General features: G+C 44.1%; 1 protein-coding gene across 1 annotated transcript in view; it reads right to left on the bottom strand.

The window, feature by feature from the left end:
* Nucleotides 1-672: 672 nt before the first annotated feature.
* The window catches only part of SLC25A43 (solute carrier family 25 member 43), a 49,067-nt gene continuing 29,805 nt past the window's right edge, over nt 673-19,934 (bottom strand). The window contains exons 4-5 of the mRNA XM_024240413.3: nt 3,003-3,137; nt 673-2,284 (exon numbers count right to left, since the gene is read on the bottom strand). Coding sequence (XP_024096181.1) covers nt 2,084-2,284; nt 3,003-3,137 — 336 coding nt within the window. The 3' untranslated portion in view covers nt 673-2,083. The remainder of the gene's footprint in view (nt 2,285-3,002; nt 3,138-19,934) is intronic.

Below are 19,934 nucleotides of genomic sequence, written 5' to 3'. Positions count from 1 at the left end.
TGGCTCACACCTGTAATCCCAGCACTTTGGGAGGCAGAGGTGGGCAGATCACCTAAGGTCAGGAGTTCGAGACTAGCCTGGCCAACATGGTGAAACCCTGTCTCTACTAAAAATACAAAAATTAGCCAGGCGTGGTGGCGGGCGCCTGTAATCCCAGCTACTTGGGAGGCTGAAGCTGGAGAACTGCTCGAACCCGGGAGGAGGTTCCAGTGAGCTGAGATCGCGCCATTGGACTCCAGCCTGGGTGACAATTTTTTTTCAAAAAAAAAAAAAATTACTTGTGGAAGAATACACAAGATATTATCATGAAATAATGTGAGGTTAGGATTTTAGAGTTAGTTAAAAAAAAGTAAAAAATATTTTTGCAGCTTTCAGAACTGTTTGAAAAGTTGTCTGTTTCAAGGAAAATAAAGAGTAATAAACATGAACTATTCACTCTGGGTAAAGAATCTGCCACCCTCCAAACTCTAACAGATTGAGCTACAGATGAGATTTCCGTGTGTGTGTGTGTTAACTGCCATTCTCCATAAAATAGAATGCCGCAGCAGTTGGAAAAGTGAATTATTTTGGTATACTTAAATAGGATAAGGCTCTGAGAGTTTACAGATTTGGCCAATATGTATTTAACCATAGTTTTATAACTCAGACTAGCAATAAATGACCAACACATCATTTTTTCTTTGGAAAATAAATTTAATCGGAAAAAATACTTGCAACATACTGAAAATCTCTCTCTATGTATGAGTGTATGTGTGTGTATAAATTAACAATTTTATGTTAGATATTAATGCATTTTTAAATGCATAGATAGGTGCTATTTGAAAAGTATAGTTATTTAAACTTTACATAGAATCTCTAAAGTGGAACAATCCTGAAATTTGATTTTTAGAAAGTTTGATACAGATGATTAGGTTAAAGTGTTTATAGTCAGTTACATTTTTTTGGGTATGTGTGTCAAATGTTCCATTTGATCCTTTCTAGGCAACTGGGACATCTTTGAGAATAACTTGACTAAATAACTTATTTTCAGGGTAGGCTTGCAAAGCAAGTTAAAAAGGCAGAGAATTTAGGCCACTGAACTGTACATGACTTCAATCAGAAGGTTTTTGGGGGGATAATTAAGCAGTCATGGTATAAACTGTCTTTCTGAAACACAAGATTTTAAGCCTGGGATGCTTCAAATTTCAAAAAAGAAGGATGATTCTACTACAATGATGATAGCTTTTAAATGTTCGCTATTTTCATTTAGATTCTGATAAGGCATAATTTACACTGTGGTGTGTGCACTCAGATGTCAGCAAAAATTTGAGTTCAAGAAAGATTGTACTGGGGCAGGGTGCAGCGGCTCACACCTGTAATCCTAGCGCTTTGGGAGGCCAAGGCAGGAGGACTGCATGAGTCCAGAGTTCAAGACCAGCCTGGGCAACATAGCAAGACCTCCCCAAAAAATTAGCTAGGTGTGGTGGTATGCACCTATGGTCCCAACTCTCAGGAGGCTGAAGCAGGAGGATGTCTTGAGCCCAGGAGTTCAAGGCTGCAGTGAGCTATGATCGTGTCATTGTACTCCAGTCTGGGTGACAGAGCAAGACCCTGTCTCTAAAAACAAAACAAAACAACAGATTGTATTGGAAAGTCTCAGGTCAAACTGAGCGAAACTAGGCTGACGTTGGTTTGTGCAAGCTTTGCATTGACTACAAGTGACCCAGTGGCTGACCTCACAACGTGGTATCCACTCAGCCACTTCAATTACCTGTTGCTTTGAGATGTCATGGCAATGCCCTTTCTTTGGTGTCATGTTTCTATTCAGAGCTTAATTGTACATTTTGTCACTGCTAGACTCTGGTTATAAAATCTCGTGGAATGCCATCATGACACACTCTTGTTGGGAAACCTTCTCATGGTGCAGGTGTTCACAGGGACATCAGTTTGGAGATCTGAGGTGGTGCGTGGCCAAACCATCTCATTTCCCAGAGCAGCAGATAGCAGTAGCTTCTCATCCCTCCTCAGGTACACAGTTATGAGGCTACATTTATCTGTGATTGCAACACGCTGTCAGTCAGTGCACTTCTAGTTCCATTCCATTTTATAGAGTTGGTTTTTTAGGCTTCAGTTTTCTCGTTTTGAAGAACTTCTTTAATTCTCGTAATTCCTGGGGCTGCAAACTCTGATCGACTCCTGGGGTCAATTTATAGCTCAGTGGAGACAGAATGTAACCATTTTGATAAAGACAGATTCTCTTGCAGAACTCAAAGGTGCTAAACATAATTCCAAAATATGGAACTATCTGTTAAAACCAAAAATGAAAATCAAGTTAAGTTCTTAAAAAGAAAACATCAATGTGTCTGCAGTCAACTTGGATCAGGGTAAATTATCTTGTAAAGTGAGATAATGGCGGTGGCAATACAAATGGTAACTCTTTTTGGAATCAGGGAAGATGGCAAAAGGAAAGCTGGCTCAGTGTGGGTTGGGAGAGGAATGACAGTGATTGAAGGGCATGACCTGCCTGGGAGGCGCTAGATCTGGGTCATATGCACGCAGACTATCTGATACTACCTGTCACTATATGCTGGCCTTGACTGGAAGCATTCACATGCCAGCTAGTGCAAGGTTAGTCCAGGGTGCTTAACGTTTTTTATTTTTTATTTTTATTTTTGTCATGGAGTTCTTTGGGAATATGATACACATATGCATATACACATACATTTTTGCATAGAATTTTAGGATGAGGGGTTAGGTTCCCCTTAGGGGCCCATGAACCTCCAGATTAAGTATCTCTGCACTAAATGCTCAGCTCCTCTGGAATGGGGTATAAGATACTCCACCACTGCACAGGTTCCCCTCTCTACGGGGCTAACAGACAGTATGCATTCATGGGCCTTGTGCTACCCATTACTGCTAGAGGGGGTTTTCCAAGCAAACTGTAGTGGGGGTTGGGGGTGACAAAGGAAGAGGGTAGAATTGGAAGAGGCAGGGGAGCAGTGGAGGCTGGTGGCTCTTCTCACCTTCAGTAAATTGGCTGTCAATCCATTCCAGAGCCCCAGGACCCCCTGGGCCTTCACTATCTGCCGGAAGCAGTCCACTGCTCCTGAGAAATGGACATCTACTCCTCCATTGTGTGGGAGGTAGGGGCTCTGAGCCTGGCAGGAAACAGAAGCTGGGATGAGGTGATTGAAACACTAGGAAATAAATGTCCTAGTGGAAGGAGCCAGGGTCTCAAGTCTACACTCTGGATGCTGGGTTCCTGGCTAAGGTGATGGCAAAGAATGGCTGCTGTGGGGTTCTTCTTGTTTTGTGGGCTTAGAAAAGATATTAACACGCAATACAATCATGATACCCTGTCCATATATTTGTCGTTTATTTTGCCTGGAAGGAAGCAGACATTTAGGACAGATTCAATTTCATACTTAGATTCCCCCCCAACCTATGCCTTCTGGACATGATAAACATAATCCCATGCCCTTAGCCTTTTTAAAGTATTCTCCTGTTTCCTTGTCTTTACTGGTCCTTCTTCCCCTGTGAAGCTCCCAAGCGGAGGCTGTTCATTTCTCTACCTCACAGATGTGACAGGGTGGGGAGCATTGCGATGGTGGCATTCTTCTCGCTCTCTGTTGCTGTTCCCAAACCCTTCCTCCTTCACTCTCATGACAGAAGCACTTAGCTGGGGTTGATGTCACTGAACCATACTCCTTGGCCTGCTATTATCTACTAATCTGGCCACTCTTCCACATTCATTGAAGACTGTGATACCTGGTGGCTCACCCTCTCCTAGCTTCACTGTCATCTTAGGTAACTTTGGCATCTATAAAGACGACCCAGCCCATGACCAGTTTCTGGCCTTCGGCTTCAGTGATCCTCACCTTTATACCATTTTGGCCACCCCATGGACATCATCACCACCTTCAGAGCCATCCTGACTGAACCCTATTGTTACCAAAATGCTCCATCTCTGAAAGGAACGTTTTCTCTTTTAATATTATTATTTTTTTTTGCGACAGAGTCTCACACTCTGTTGCCCAGGCTGGTGTGCAGTGGCATGATCTCGGCTCACTGCAGCCTCCACCTCCCGGGTTCAAGTGATTCTCCTGTCACAGCCTCCTGAGTATCTAGGACTACAGGTGCACACCACCACACCTGGCTAATTTTTATATTTTTAGTAGAGATGGGGTTTCACGATGTTGGCTAGGCTGGTCTGAAACTCCTGGCCTCAAGTGATCCACCTGCCTCGGCCTCCCAAAGTGCTAGGATTACAGGCGTGAGCCACTGCACCCAGCCATCCTCTTAGAAAAATAATTTTACGATCAGATGAAATGATCGTATATCATTTCAATATACCATCTACATATAAAACTGGTACTACCTGTCCACTGTGAAGGGGATGTCCCCTCATAGCTGGCTTTCAGAAATGGTGTTGAGTTTAGATTAAGCTATGCACATACTTTGGTTTGTTTCTGAAATGTTTAGTTGGGGCTATATGGCATTCTGTGGCAATGGAACCAAGATTATCGATGTGGGAGAGGAGGTGTGGTACAACAGTAAGAAGAGCACAACTCTGGAGTTGAGCAGGTTCGTTTCAAGTCCTAGTTTCTTCACTTACTTGGCCCTGTGACCCTAGGCAGCTTATCTAACCTTCAGAGCATTCACTGCCTTTTAATATTTGGAATAATTTACTTATTTATTTCCTTTACTTATCTGCTCCTTCTCTGCAACTAGAATTTCAGCTACATGTAAGGAGGGATTTTTTGGTCTGTTTTATTGACTTCTGTATCCTTAGTATTCTTAACACATAGTAGATATTTAATAAACATTTGAATAAATGAAATGTATTCCATTGTCGATCTCCTGGTTTCCAAATCCAGTGGCTCTTTTTGGCTATATTATTACTGGATTTCTTAGGGGGCAATATTTGGCACTGATAACCAGGAACGCTTTTGGTCTTCCTCAATTTATATACCTTTTCTAGGAAATTCTACCACAGCTTTTGCTTTAAACACCTCCTACAGGCAGATGGCTCCCAGATCTTTATCTTTGGCTCTGACCTCTCACTGACCTCCAAAACCAAGCACCCAACTGCCTACTGGGCAGCTCTACCTGGATAGTACACAAATACTCAAAACTCGACACACCTAGAACCTATTGTTGCCTTTCTTCTTGACAGTGTCAGATTTATTCTTTCTTCTGTATTTCTTATCTCAGTGATGAATGGCCCAACTCTTTAACAAGCTACCCCAAGCCAGAAACCTGGAATTCCTTCGTTTCGCCCACCCTACTGCCCTATCCAAGCAATCATCAAGTCCTATCAATCTTGTCTTCTAAATAGAGCATTTCTCAAATGCAGCTCCTCCTTTCCATCCCCACTGGCACTCCCATAATTCAGGCTACCACCATCTCATGTGTGCATTACTGTAGCAGTCTGTTACTGGCCTCTTGGACCCACTCTTGTCCTTTTCAATTCTTTTCTTTTCCTTTTTCTTTCTTTTTTTGAGACAGAGTCTTGCTCTGTTACCCAGGCTGGAGTGCAATGGTGCAGTCACGGCTCACTGCAGCCTCAACCTCCTGGGCTCAGGTGATCCTCCCACCTTAGCCTCCCTGGTAGCTGGGACTATTGGCATGCGCCACCATTCCCTGCTAATTTTTGTATTTTTTGTAGAGACAAGGTTTCCCTATGTTGCCCAGGCTGGTCTCGAATTTCTGGGCTCACGTGATCCTCCCACCTTGGCCTCCCATAGTGCTAGGATTACAGGTATAAGCCACCACACCCAGCCTCCAATTCATTCTTCTTCTTCTTTTTTTTTTTTTTTTTTTTTTTTTTGAGACAGAGTCTCACTCTGTTGCTTAGGCTGGAGTGCAGTCACACGATCTCGGCTCACTGCAACCTCTGCCTCCTGGGTTCAAGCGATTCTCCTGCCTCAGCCTCCCGAGTAGCTGGGATTATAGGTGCATGCCATCACACCTGCCTAATTTTTGTATTTTTAGTAGAGATGGGGTTTCCCTGTGTTGGGCAGGCTGGTCTTGAACTCCTGTACTCAGGTGATCCACCTGCCTCGGCCTCCCAAAGTGCTGAGATTACAGGTATGAGCCACTGTGCCCCGCCTCATTCTTTATGCTACAGCCAGAACGCATTTCTAAAATTCCAATTCAGACCACTGACTCCTTTGCTGACTTTTTACCGCCTACAGGATAAAATCTAAGCTCCTTAGAATGACATGTAAGGCCCTTCATGACAACTTTTCCAATATGAAAAGCATCACTCACCCCAATCATACTGACTGCACTCCTTAGCTCTTTTTTATACTCCCATTAGCTCCCATTATCTCCTCTAAAGACTATTCATTTATTTGCATATTTATTGATACTTACTATATGCCCGACATTCAGGATACATTAGTGAACCAAACAGACAAAAGTCCCTGTTCCTATAAAGCTGAAATTCTAATTGCAGGGGAAGACAAGACAAAGAAAGAAAATAAATAAGTAAATTACGCCAAATACTAAGAGGAGGTGAGTGCTCTGGATAAAATAAAAGCAGGGGGAACATAAGGAGTGTCTGGAGGATGCTGAAGTTTTTATTAGGGTAATCAGAGAAGACTTCACCAAGAAGATGGCTTTTTGGAGATCTGAAGGAAGTGAGGAAGCAAGTTGTACAGATATCTTCAAAGGCCCCGGGACAGGAGCATGTCTGGGGTGTTACAGAGGCAATGAGGAGGCCAATGTGGTGGTAATGGAATGAACAAAATAGAGAGTAATGGGATATGACTTCAGAAAAGTCAATGGTGGCTAGGTTGTATAAGGCTGGTAGGGCACACAGTAAGCATTTTGGCTTTTACTGAGAAGACTGGTCACTGGGGGGTTATGAATAGAAGAATGGCATGACCTAATTTATATTTTCACATGATCACTTTGGCTGCTGTGTTGAAAAAGACTCAAGGATGGAGGGAAAAGTAGGATGGAGACTGGTTAGATTACTAGAGTAATTTAGGCAAGAGATGACGGTAGCTTGGACTGGGATGCTAGTGGTGGAGTGGTGAGCAGTGGTCAGACTCGATATATTCTGAAGGTAGAGTCAACAGGATTGGCTGATGGACTGGATGAGGGTGTGAGAGGAGAGTCAAGGATGGCTCTAAAGTTTCTGGCCTAAGTGACGGGATAGACAGAAGTGCCATGAACTGAGATGGAGGACGCTATGGGAGAAGCAGGTTGGCTTTCTGTTTTTGTTTTTTGAGGGTGGGTGAAAACATCAGGAGTTCAACTGTGCAATGCTTGTTAGCCATTCAAATGGAGATGGAGAGTTGGCTACATGAGTCTGGAGTTCAGGGGAGAGGTCAGGGCTGGAGACATAATTAGGGAGTCATCAGTACATGGATGGTATTTAAAGCCAGGAGACCAGATGAGATCACTTAGGGCTTGAGCCTGGGGATACTTCCACATTAGACCCAGCAAAGAAGACTGAGAAGGAGCAGTCGGTGAAGAAGGAAAAGGAAAGTGTGGTGTCCAGGAAGCCAAGTGAAGGTGGTATGTCAAGGAGGAGTGGTGAGCTGCCGAGGGCCCAGTAAGATGAAGACTGAGAAGTGACCATTGGATCTAAACACATGGAGATCACTGGTTATCATAAAAAGAGAAGTTTTGGCTGGGTGCAGTGGCTCACATGTGCAATCCCAGCACTTTGGGAGGTCATGGGGGGAGGATTGCTTGAGCCCAGGAGTTCAAGACCAGCCTGGGCAACATAGTGGGACCCGTATCTCTGCAAAAAATATAAAAATTAGGTGGGTGTGGTGGTGCACACCTGTAGTCCCAGTTACTTGGGCGGGGGGGGGGGGGGGGGCTGAGGTGGGAGGGTTGCTTGAGCCCATGAGGTTGAGGCTGCAGTGAACCATGATTGTGCCACTGTACTCCAGCCTGGGCGATAGAGTGAGTCCATGTCTCAAAAAATAAAAGAGAAGTTTATTGGGTGGTGGAGCAAAAGTCTGACTGGAATGGACTCAAGAGAGAATGGGGCTGGGCATGGTGGCTAATGCCTGTAATTGTAGCACTTTGGGAGGCCAAGGCAAGTGGATCACCTGAGGTCAGGAGTTCGAGACCAGCCTGGCCAACATGGCAAAACCCTGTCTCTGCTAAAAATACAAAAATTAGCCGGGCATGGTGGTGGGCGCCTGTAATCCCAGCTACTCAGGAGGCTGAGTCATGAGAATCGCTTGAACCTGGGAGGTGGAGGTTGCAGTGAGCTGAGATCGCGCCACTGCACTCCAGCCTGGGCAACAGAGTGAGACTCTGTCTCAAAAAAAAAAAAAAAAAAAAGAGAATGGGAAGAGAAAGATTGGAGATGGTGAATATAGACAACTCTTTCAAAGAGGCCTCTTTCACAATTGTACTGTAATCATGTCCAATTTACATGTCTGTTTTTCTAGTGTTCTGTGAACTCTGTGAGGACTGGGTCTTTTTAATTTCCGTATCTCTAGTGCCTTAACCAGCAGCTGACACAAGACCGGTGCTCAATGAATAGTTTGCTGAATGAGTACATAAAATACTCAGTATAAGACTGGGCTGGAATTTTTAAAGCATTTTCACATAATTTTATGCATGAGTTATAAAGACAGTGGGTCAAGACTTATACAATGTAATGTAGAATCTTTGCAGAAAACAAATATCAAAATTCATTTCATTTCTTTCTTCACAAGACATTGTAGATGGTTCTATTTTACTAAGATGTAATGGCATAGTACAAAATATTACACATGTAGTCCATATTACAATTGCCACTACTGATGCATAGCTGCTGACATTTATTGACTGCTTATGTGTCTGTTACAGTTGAGGAAACTGAGGCTCAGGGACAGGTTAAGTGATTTGACCAAGGTCGTACAGCAGGTAATGAACACATTTTATTCTGTTTTATATTCCAGTTAGTTGTTTCCTGTCTCTTTCCCTCAGGATACTATGAGACCTGTGATGGCTAGGACCACATTTTACTTAGCTTTTCTCTCTTCCACCCTCCTTAAAAATCTGTAGAAGAATGAATTACAATCAGAGAAGCAGTGTGAAAACTGAATTTTACTGATTCAAACCAGGCTTTCTGGACTTTTTTTTTTTTTTTTTTTTGAGATGGAGTCCCACTCTGTCACTCATGCTAGAGAGCAGTGGTGTGATCTGGTGTGATCTCGGCTCACTGCAACCTCTGCCTCCCAGATTCAAGCAATTCTCCTGCCTCAGCCTCCCGAGTAGCTGGAGTTGCAGGTGCATGCCACCACACCCAGCTAATTTTTGTACTTTTAGTAGAGGTGGGGTTTCACCATGTTGGCCAGGCTGGCCTCAAACTCTTGACCTCAGGTGATCCTCCTGCCTCGGCCTCCCAAAGTGCTGGGATTATGGGCATGAGCCACCTCTTTGTTGCCCCTGACAATGAAAGCTGGCTCTTTCTTGCTCTCCTTCTGATTACTAGATCTCCAAGGACTTGATTACTTTAGACTCTGATAACGCAGATCCCTAAACCAGAGACCCCAATCTGAAACGGACCCTAAGATCTTCCCTTCCAATTATTCGCTTCACAAACAAAAACATACGACCTGGAGAAGCAGAGCGACTTAACCAAAGCCCCCAGCTGGTACGTAGCAGAGGCAGACCTAGAGGCCAGATGCTCTGCCTACTGGGCCACTGCAATCTGCACTCCAGGATCCTGCCTCCTGGTGACTCTGTGACCTTGGCCTCTAGGCTCCAAGGCTTTACACTACAACTTATGCTGCCCCTGACAGCCACCTAACTCATGCCCTTGCAGGACACCCCACGCCACTACTGTTGCTGCACAACCCTGGCAATGCCGGTTGTCATCTTGTCCAAGTTAGACTTTAGTTTCTCTCATGACCCCCAACTATAAGGACATTCAATACAGCATATAGTAAAAGGCCACTAATTCTAACTAGTGGGTATGTATAGCGGGGGAGTCGGCCTAAATGAGTGAAATCTAAATTATGAAATTTGGGAAAGACACTCCATTTTATTATATATGACTGGAACTAGATTAATGAAGGGCAACCTAGTAGAGACACTTCAGGCCTTACTTTCACGCATGGTTGAGTGATCTGTGGAAGCCTAGGTAGAGCGTGAATGTTCTGCCTGTGGGCTTCAGCATCACACAGACCTGGATTGGAACCCTTGTCTCTTCTACTCATTAGCTATTTTTCATCTTAAGCAAGTTCCTTTTTTTTTTTTTTTTTTGGAGACAGGGTCTTACTCTGTCACCCAGTGGCATGATCTTGGCTCACTGCAACCTCTGCCTCCCAAGTTCAAGCGATTCTTGTGCCTCAGCCTCCTGAGTAGCTGGGATTACAGGCACGTGCCACCACGCCTGGCTAATTTTTGTATTTTTAGTAGAGACAGGGTTTTGCCATGTTGGCCAGGCTGGTCTCAAACTCCTGACCTCAAGTGATCCACCCACCTCGGCCTCCCAAAGTGCTAGGATGACAGGCGTGAGCCACTGCACCCAATGAGTTCCTTAACTTCTCTGAGCTTCAATTTCCTTATTTCAAAAATGGGAGTGATAATACCTAGCTCTTAGAGTTGCTGTGGAAATTAAATAAGACAATGAAGAGTGCCAGAAACATTATAACTGTCAATAATATTAGCCATTATTAGTAATAAATAGGTACTTCAGCAGGCTTTAAAAGCAGCTGCTTTTTGTAAACAGTTTAAATATCCCTATAATTATGCTGTTTATATGACTAATTTGCTTACTAAGCCCTGGGTTATTAGAATTTTAGGTTAGTGGCATGCAAATTAACGAGGTTTCACAATTTTTTATTTTATATTAATGATTGTTATATCTTTCCTCATTAATCCAGCTCAAAGAATCGATATTCTATGCTTTAAAAATATAGAATGGCTGGACGCGGTGGCTCATGCCTGTAATTCCAGCACTTTGGGAGGCTGAGACTGGCAGATCACTTGATCCCAGGAGTTCAAGACCAGCCTGAGCAACATGACGAAACCTCATCTCTACAAAAGAAAAAAAAAATTAGCCAGGCATGATGGCATGTACCTGTAGTCCCAGCTACTCAGGAGGGAGTAGATGCTGATGCAGGAGGATCGACTGAGCCCAGGAGGTTGAGGCTGCAGTGAGCCGAGATTGCACCATGGCACTCCAGCCTGGGCAACAGAGCAAAACCCTGTCTCAAAAAATAAAATAAAATAAAATAAAAATAATTATCCATCAAGTTGAAGGGTGAAACTTTTGAGTTATGCCTTCTCTTTAAGGTGCAGTGACAAGCAAACACAGATGATTGTGAGAAACAGAACATGAAATGGACAAGCTGAATCTCCCAGCCTGGTTGTAATCCCAGCTACTTGGGAGGCTGAGGCAGGAGAATTGCTTGAACCCATTGAACCCAGGAGGCAGAGGTTGCAGTGAGCTGAGATTGTGCCACTGCACTCCAGCCTGGGCAACAGAGTGAGACTCTGTCTCAAAAAAAAAAAAAAAAAAAAAAAAAGAGATTAGAGAATGGGGGCTGGGCGTGGTGGCTCACGCCTGTAATTCTAGCACTTTGGGAAGCCAAGGCAAGTGGATCACCTGAGGTCAGGAGTTCGAAACCAGCCTGGCCAACATGGCGAAACCCTGTCTCTGCTAAAAATACAAAAATTAGCCGGACATAGTGGCAGACGCCTGTAATCCCAGCCACTTGGGAGGCTGAGGCATGAGAATCACTTGAACCTGGGAGGTGGAGGTTGCAGTGAGCCAAGATTGCACCACTGCCCTCCAGCCTGGGCGACAGAGTGAGACTCTGTCTCAAAAAAAAAAAAAAAAAAAAAAAAAAGAGAGAATGGGAAAAGAAAGACTGGAGATGGTAATACAGACAACTCTTTCAAAGAGACCTCGTTCACAATTGTACTGTAATCATGTCCAATCTACATGTCTGTTTTTCCTAGTGTTCTGTGAACTCTGTGAGGACTGGGTCTTTTTAATTTCCATATCTCTAGTGCCTTAACCAGCAGCTGACACATGACCGGTGCTCAATGAATAGTTTGCTGAATGAGTACATAAAATAGTATAAGAGTGGGCTGGAATTTTTAAAGCATTTTCACATAATTTTATGCATGAGTTATAAAAATGGTGGGTCAAGACTTATACAATGTAATGTAGAATCTTTGCAGAAAACAAATATCAAAATTCATTTCTTTTTTCTCTTTACAAGACATTGTAGATGGTTCTATTTTACAGTAGGCAAAATGGCTAGGGGTCTTCAGTGGATGTCTTACTTTAAAGTGTTTCCTTTAGCACTGTTCGGACTCAACCTCCTTTCCTTCTTACCCTATCAGTAAAGAACTGTTATCAAAGGGATAGTAAGCCTCCTTTTCCCTTACAAAGAATCTGCCTAATCACAAGACTTCAAGTTCCTCCTGCTAATGTAAGACTGAAATATTGAAAAGAGGAAATTATGTTCATGGAGGAAAGTAACCTCCTTATTTTGCTACCAAATAAGATGACTGATTTATCATCTGCCAGTTTCTGGTAAGAATTGTAAAGAGCCCCGGGTCATGAGTCAAAGTAATCATTCTGTAATCTGGTGCTCCCCACAACTAAAACAAAAAGACACTAAGTAACATGAATTACATAACAGGTCAATTATAATCAACTTGTGATAAATCAAGGTCCATCTATATCCAGTCTTAGGACCTTAACAATCTTCCAAATTTCTTGACTGAACTCTACCTGCACTGCCAAGGCACCACTGCACATGTGGATTGTTGCAGCAGTTTCCTTAGGGATCTTGCCTTCTCCCGCTGAGAGTCCATTCTTGTACAGTGATTTATTTATTTATTTATTTTGAGATGGAGTCTCGCTTTGTCACCCAGGCTGGAGTGCAGTGGTGCAATCTTGGCTCATTGCAACCTCTGTCTCCTGGGTTCAAGTGATTCTCCTGCCTCAGCCTTCTGAGTAGCTGGGATTACAGGTGTGCATCACCACGCCCAGCTAATTTTTTTGTATTTTAGTACAGACGGGGTTTCACCATGTTGCCCAGCTGGTCCTGAACTCCTGACTTCATGGGATCCGCCTGCCTCGGCCTCCTAAAGTGCTGGGATTACAGGCGTGAGCCACTGCACCTGGCCACGTACAGTGATTTTTAAAAATCAGATCCTTGGCCGGGCACGGTGGCTCACGCCTGTAATCCCAGCACTTTGGGAGGCCAAGGTGGGCAGATCACGAGATCAGGAGATCGAGACCATCCTGGCTAACACAGTGAAACCCCGTCTCTACTAAAAATACAAAAAATTGGCCGGGCGTGGTGGCGGGCGCCTGTTGTCCCAGCTACTCTGGAGGCTGAGGCCGGAGAATGGTGTGAACCCGGGAGGCGGAGCTTGCAGTGAGCCGAGATCGCACCACTGCACTCCAGCCAGGGCAACAGAGTGAGACTCTGCCTCAAAAAAAAAAAAAAAAAAAAAAAAAGAAAATCAGATCCTTTTACTCACCTGCTTAAAACATTTTAATGACTTTACATCACACTTAGAATAAAATCTAAATTTCTTACTGGAGCCTACAAGCCATAGTACTAATATGGTGGTAAAGTTTAACAACTGGTTCTCTGGAGGAAAATAAAAAAAGGGCTGAATTGTAGCATTTACCAATTTCAACAGCGTCAGTACTCCCACTATGGCTGATTTCAGGCTGCCAAATGTGAAGTCAACTAGCTCCCAAATTTCCTGAAATTTAACAGTCAGTTCTCCTGAGCCAGTAGGAAGTGGTTCCAGCATGCTTGTAGGCTACAAGGTCCTATATGATCTGCTCTGCCCACCCTTTTTTTTCTTTTTTTAAAAAAATATTTTTTAAGTTGGGTGCAGTGGCTCACACCTGTAATCCCAGCATTTTGGGTGGCCGAGGTGGGCAGATAACTTGAGGTTGGGAGTTTGAGACCAGTCTGGCCAATATGGTGAAACCCCATTTCTACTAAAAATACAAAAATTAGCTGGGTGTGGTGGCGCACGCCTGTAGTCCCAGCTACTTGGGAGGCTGAGGCACGAGAATGGCTTGAACCCAGGAAGCAGAGGTTGCAGTGAGTCGAGATCACACCATTCCACTCCAACCTGGGCGTCACAGTGGACTCTGTCTCAAAAAAAAATTTTTTTTTTTTTAACAGAGATGTGGTGTCACTATGTTGCCCAAGCTGGAGTGGGCAACACAGGCTATTCACAGGTGCAATCCCACTACTGATCGGCACAGGAGTTTTGATCTGCTGTTTCCAACCTGGGCCAGTTCACCCCTCCTTTGGCAACCTGGTGGTCCCCCACTTCCGAGAGGTCACCATAGTGATGCTGAACTTAATGTGGACATCTGATTAGCTTAGTGCTTTACAGTCCAGAACTCTTGGGCTCAAGTGATCCTCCTTCCTCAGCCTTCCTAGTAGCTGGGACCACAGGCATGCACCACCATGCCTGACCCTCCCACCTTTTCAACTTTATCTTGGGTCACTCTTTTGTGACCCAAGATAAAGGGTCACAAAACCCTTCAACTGCGCTGGCCTTCTTTCTGTTCTCCTCTGCTTGATGATTTCCAAATTTCTATCTGTATCTCACCTCTGAGTCACAGGATCATGTAATCAACTAGCTACTTGACATTGCCACTCAGAAGTCTACTGAACATCTGAAACTTTATATGTCCTAATCAGAACTCTTGATTTTGCTCCACTCCAATCCTGACTGTCCTCTAGTTTTCCTCATGTCAGCAAATGGCACTGTCATCAACCTACTTGCTCAGGCCCAAAACCTGAGTCACCTTTAAGTTCTGTCTGTCTCTCACCTTTCTCTGATCTAATCCATCACTAACCAAGTTCCAGTGGCTCGAAACATGTCCCAAATTTGTTTACTTTTCTTTCTTTCCACTCTCACACTAGTCCAAGCCACCATCATCTTTTTCCCACACTACTACAACTGTTACTAGCTGGTCTACCTGCCCTTATTCCCCATCTAGCAGTCAGAGTGATTTAATCAGGTTACTCCCTTGACTTCAACTCTTCAGTGGGTCCCCCATTATCGTCAGGATAAACTCCAGGCTCTTTAATCTGGCTTACCAGGTGCTCCATGACCTGGCCTCTGCCTACTGCTCAGTCTGATCTCTTGCTGCTACCTGCATTATATTCTATGCTTTGGATACTTTTCAGCTCTACTCCCAGTACCTCACATCATCTCTCTTGAGCAAGGGTCAGTTTCCTTACCCATCGTTTGATCTTCAGTCTCTGCCCTCTCCAACTCATCCTCCACATTGCAGCCAAGTACCCTTCCAAACTCATCAGATGCTACCATTGCTTTGCTCAGAAGCCTTCAACAATTCCCAATTTTCTAAAGAAAACATTTTGAGAAGAAAAATTTTCCAAAGAAGTTTACTAAAGACAATTTTAACAGAATTCAAAACACTTTACAATTTGGCCCCTCCCGGTTTTCCTAATATCATTTCCCACTGCCACCCTGTGATGATTAATTTCATATGTCAACTTGGTTAGGCCACAGTACCCAGCTATTTGGGAAAAACACTAGTCTAGATGTTGCTGTAAAGGCATGTTTAAGATGAGTTTGACATTTAAATCAGTAGACTTTGAGTAAAACAAATTCCTGTCCATAATGTGAGTGGGCCTCATCCAATCAGTGAGGGCCTTAAAAGAAAAAAGACTGAAGCCCCTCGAGAAAGAGGAGATTCTGCCAGCAGACTCCCTTCAGATTTAAACTGCGACATCAACTCTCCCTAGTCACCCATGCCCAAGTCAGATGCCACCTCATCCTGAAAATTTTCCAGATTCCACAATTGTGTACTGCTTGTTTCCTTCCTTTTCTTCAACTTTACCTCTCTCTCTCTCTTTTTTTTATTTTTATTTTTATTTTTTGAGACCGAGTCTCGCTCTGTCGCCCAGGCTGGAGTGCAGTGGTACAATCACGGCTCACTGCAACCTCTGCCTCCCGGGTTCAAACAATTCTCTGCCTCAGCCTCCCGAGTAGCTGGGATTACAGACACCCGGCTATTTTTTTTTTGTATTTTTAGTAGAGATGGGGATTCACCGTCTTGGCCAGGCTGGTTTTGAACTCCTGACCTCGTGATCCACCTGCCTTGGCCTCCCAAAGTGCTGGGATTACAGGCGTGAGCCACTGCACCTGGCCGCAACTTTACCTCTTTTTAAAACTTTTTTTTTTTTTTTTGATGGAATCTCGCTCTGTCACTGAGGCTGGAGTGCAGTGGCACGATCTTGGCTCACTGCAACCTCTGTCTCCCAAGTTCAAGTGATTCTCCTGCCCCAGCCTCCAAGTAGCTGGGATTACAGGTGTGTGCCACCATGCCCAGCTAATTTTTGTATTTTTAGTAGAGACAGAGTTTCACCATGTTGGCCAGGCTGGTCTCAAAATCCTGGCCTCAAATGATCTGCCCGCCTCGGCCTCCCAAAGTGCTGGCGTTATAGGCATGAGCCACTGTGCCCCGCCCTCTTTTTAAAACTTTTTATTGTGAAAAATCTCAACCATATATAAAAGTAGAGCGGCCAGTAAAATGAACACAAAGTTCCATCACCCAACTTCAACAATTAGCTATACGTGGCCAATCTTCTTTCATCTCTACCCCCACAAGACATCATTTCAATTCATCTGACTTACATATTATTAATTAGAATTATGTTTATCTAAACTATAATTGCTCCTCAAAAATATACGTATAATACCGTTATCACAGCTAAAAATTTATAATTCCTTAATATCATCACATATTGAGTTCAGTTAGTATTCATATTTCCTTGGTTATTTTATAATTGTTTTCCAGCTTCTGTTTGAATTGGGGCTTTCTCTCTCCATATCTTGTGCTCCCTTAGCTTTTTTTTTTTTTTTTTTTTTTTTGAGATCGAGTCTCACTCTTGTCACTCAGGCTGGAGTGCAATGGAGTGATCTCGGCTCACTACAACCTCCCCATTCCCAGGTTCAAGTGATTCTCTTGCCTCAGCCTCCCAAGTAGCTGGGACTATAGGTGCCCGCCACCATGTCCAGCTGTTTTGTATTTTTAGTAGAGATGGGATTTCACCATGTTGGCCAGGCTGGTCTCGAACCCCTAATCTCAAGTGATCCACCTGCCTCAGCCTCCCAAAGCGCTGGGATTACAAGCATGAGCCACTGCACCTGGCCTCCCTTAGCTTCTCGTTTAGACCTCTGCTGCAGCACACTCTACCTTATATGAGTTATCTGGGTGCAAGTCTTTATGCTCCCTCCCAGCCAGCAAGCCAGTCAGCAGGCACGGGGCCTTCCTAGTCATCCTAGCTCTTCAGGATCCTTCACTCTTCATTGTACATACCAGGCACTCATTAAATGTCAAATCAAATTCCTGTCAATATCAGTGTCACTAGTAGCTTTTCCCAAATATAGCTGTTTACTCACATAAGCTACGTGGATAGTCATGAAATAAAGACATGGCCTAGCACTGAGTGCTTTCTTTTTCTTCTTTCTTTTTTCTTTTCTTTTCTTTTTTTTTTTTTTTTTTTTCTGTTGGAGACAGTCTCACTGTCTTCCGGGCTGAAGTGCAGTGGCACAATCTTGGCTCACTGCAACCTCCACCTCCCAGGTTCAAGCGATTCTCCTGCCTCAGCCTCCTGAGTAGCTGGGATTACAGGTGACTGCCACCAAGCCTGGCTAATTTTTCTATTTTTTAGTAGAGATGGGGTTTCACCATGTTGGCCAGGCTGGTCTTGGACTCCTGACCACAGGTGATCTGCCTACCTCGGCCTCCCAAAGTGCTGGGATTACAGGCATGAGCCACTGCGCCTGGCTCACTGATTGCTTTCTATATACTATCTCATTTAATCCTCACGAAAGCCTCATGAAAGAGGTAGCATTATCGTATTAGCTTGATTATATGGATGACAAAATGGAGTTGGTGAGAGGATAAACACCAGTCTCTAAAATCACAGACCATGACACAAAGCATCAACTTGAATCTGGGTCTGTTTGACTCAGAGCCAAGCTCCACTCCACTAAGCTCCACTGTCTTCTGACGCTCAGGACTGAAAATACTCTCTTAGCCCTTTACAGACTTGTTACCACACATCACTGGTGGATGTGGCTGCCAAAGCATGTACACTGAATGAGTTCTTTATGCCGAGACAGGAGCCTGTGCTGTGGTATGAATAAGTGCCTCTACAAGTGTCCTACTAAGTGGGTGTCCAGAACACAAAGGCAAGTATGGGCTACTGGTTGCTCCCAAAGGGCAAAGCAATGGCAAGGCTAGATCCCAGTACATCTCAACCCTTAGCTGCATTAGGCTGACCACGGAACCTTTTAAAAACCCTCAGTGACTAGGATCCACCCCTAGAGATTGCAATTTAACTGAACGGGGGCGAGGCCTGGACATTAACACTTTTTACAAGCTCCCCAGCTGATTCTGATGTGCAGCCAGGGTTGAGAGCCACTGATGTGGACCTTCCATGGCACAAGGCAGCTCTGGGCTCAGACCTGAGTCCATCAGCCTGCTGCTGACACTGAGAGTGCCTGGGAGACAAAGCACATGGGCCCTGAAGCCAGACTGTTTGGACTCAGTCCCCCCCGCTTTGCCACTCACTAGCTCTGTGATGGTTGGCAAGTGCCTTTACCTTCTGGAGCTTCAATTTCCTCATCTGTAAAATGGGGTAATAATAATAACACCTACCTTACAGAACTGCTGTCAAAATGAAATGATTTAATACATGTAAGTTGCTTAGAACTGTATTTGACATAGAGCAAGCGCTAAAGAATTAACCACCATTGTTATTATTATTTAAACTTGTAAGAAAGAGAAGTATGCTGAAGAACAAACCAACCCGCTAGATTGGAATGACCATTCATCCAAACTGTATCTTACTAGTAAAGAGAAATGAAACATGTCAGGCAGCTTGTCACAAGAACCTGAACTTAAGTCCTCCTACACAAACCCAGGCAACTATCCCATAGCTGTCTAGTTCAGACCCACAGCTCCCAGGATGAGCACACTGGGTTCTGCAGCCTGACTTTGTTACTATCTGTATAACCCTGGTCAAGTCATTTAGCTCTCTAAACTTTAGTTTCCTCACATGTCAAATGAGGAGACTGAAACAAAATGATCTTGAAGACCCTTTCCAGATCCTGTAATCCATGCTGCTGGCCAGAATCCGTGCTCCTTCCTTCCTCTAGGACTTCAAACCTGCCATTTCCTCGGCCTCGCTAAGTCTGTCTTATTAATCAGAATAAACATCATTTCCCCAGGGAAGTCTTCTGAGACCTCCACACGAAGTCAGGAGCCTCTTGAACACTTTCAGTCACCCTGTGCTTCTCCTTCATGGCACTTAACACAGTTTGTAATGACTCAGTGTATAATTATTTCGTTCATGTGTACTCCTGCCCCCAACTGCTCCATCTCCTAGACTGTAAATACTGTGGGGGCAGCAACCACATTTGTTATGTTTATGGTTTTGGCCTCAAAGCTTACCTGGTGCACGGTAGAGGTGTTTAATACATATTGAAGGAAAGAAATAACAAACTTGCAGTAGATACAAATAAAGAACAAGGACTTAAAAGCAAAGCACTTGATTATTCCTGTGATAAATTCCTCAGAGGTCTTCCAACAGAGGCAACGTTTTGGTTGTTCAGTCTTTCCATGAGTACTGAAATAACTGAACAATATTTATAAAGATGTAAAACACAGCTGGGCACGGCAGCTCACGCCTGTAATCCCAGCACTTTGGGAGGCCAAGGCAGGCGGATCATGAGGTCAGGAGATGGAGACCATCTTGGCCAACATGGTGAAACCCTGTCTCTACTGAAAATACAAAAATTAGCTGGGCATGGTGGCGTGTGCCTGTATTCCCAGCTACTTGGGAGACTGAGGCAGGAGAATCGCTTGAACCCAGGAGGTGGAGGTTGCAGTGAGCTGAGATTGCACCACTGCACTTCAGCCTGGCGACTCCATCTCAAAAAAAAAAAAA

The sequence above is a fragment of the Pongo abelii genome, chromosome X, assembly GCF_028885655.2.
Source record: "Pongo abelii isolate AG06213 chromosome X, NHGRI_mPonAbe1-v2.0_pri, whole genome shotgun sequence".
In the NCBI taxonomy this organism is placed as follows: Eukaryota; Metazoa; Chordata; class Mammalia; order Primates; family Hominidae; genus Pongo; species Pongo abelii.
This window is presented reverse-complemented; position numbering and strand designations above follow the sequence as displayed.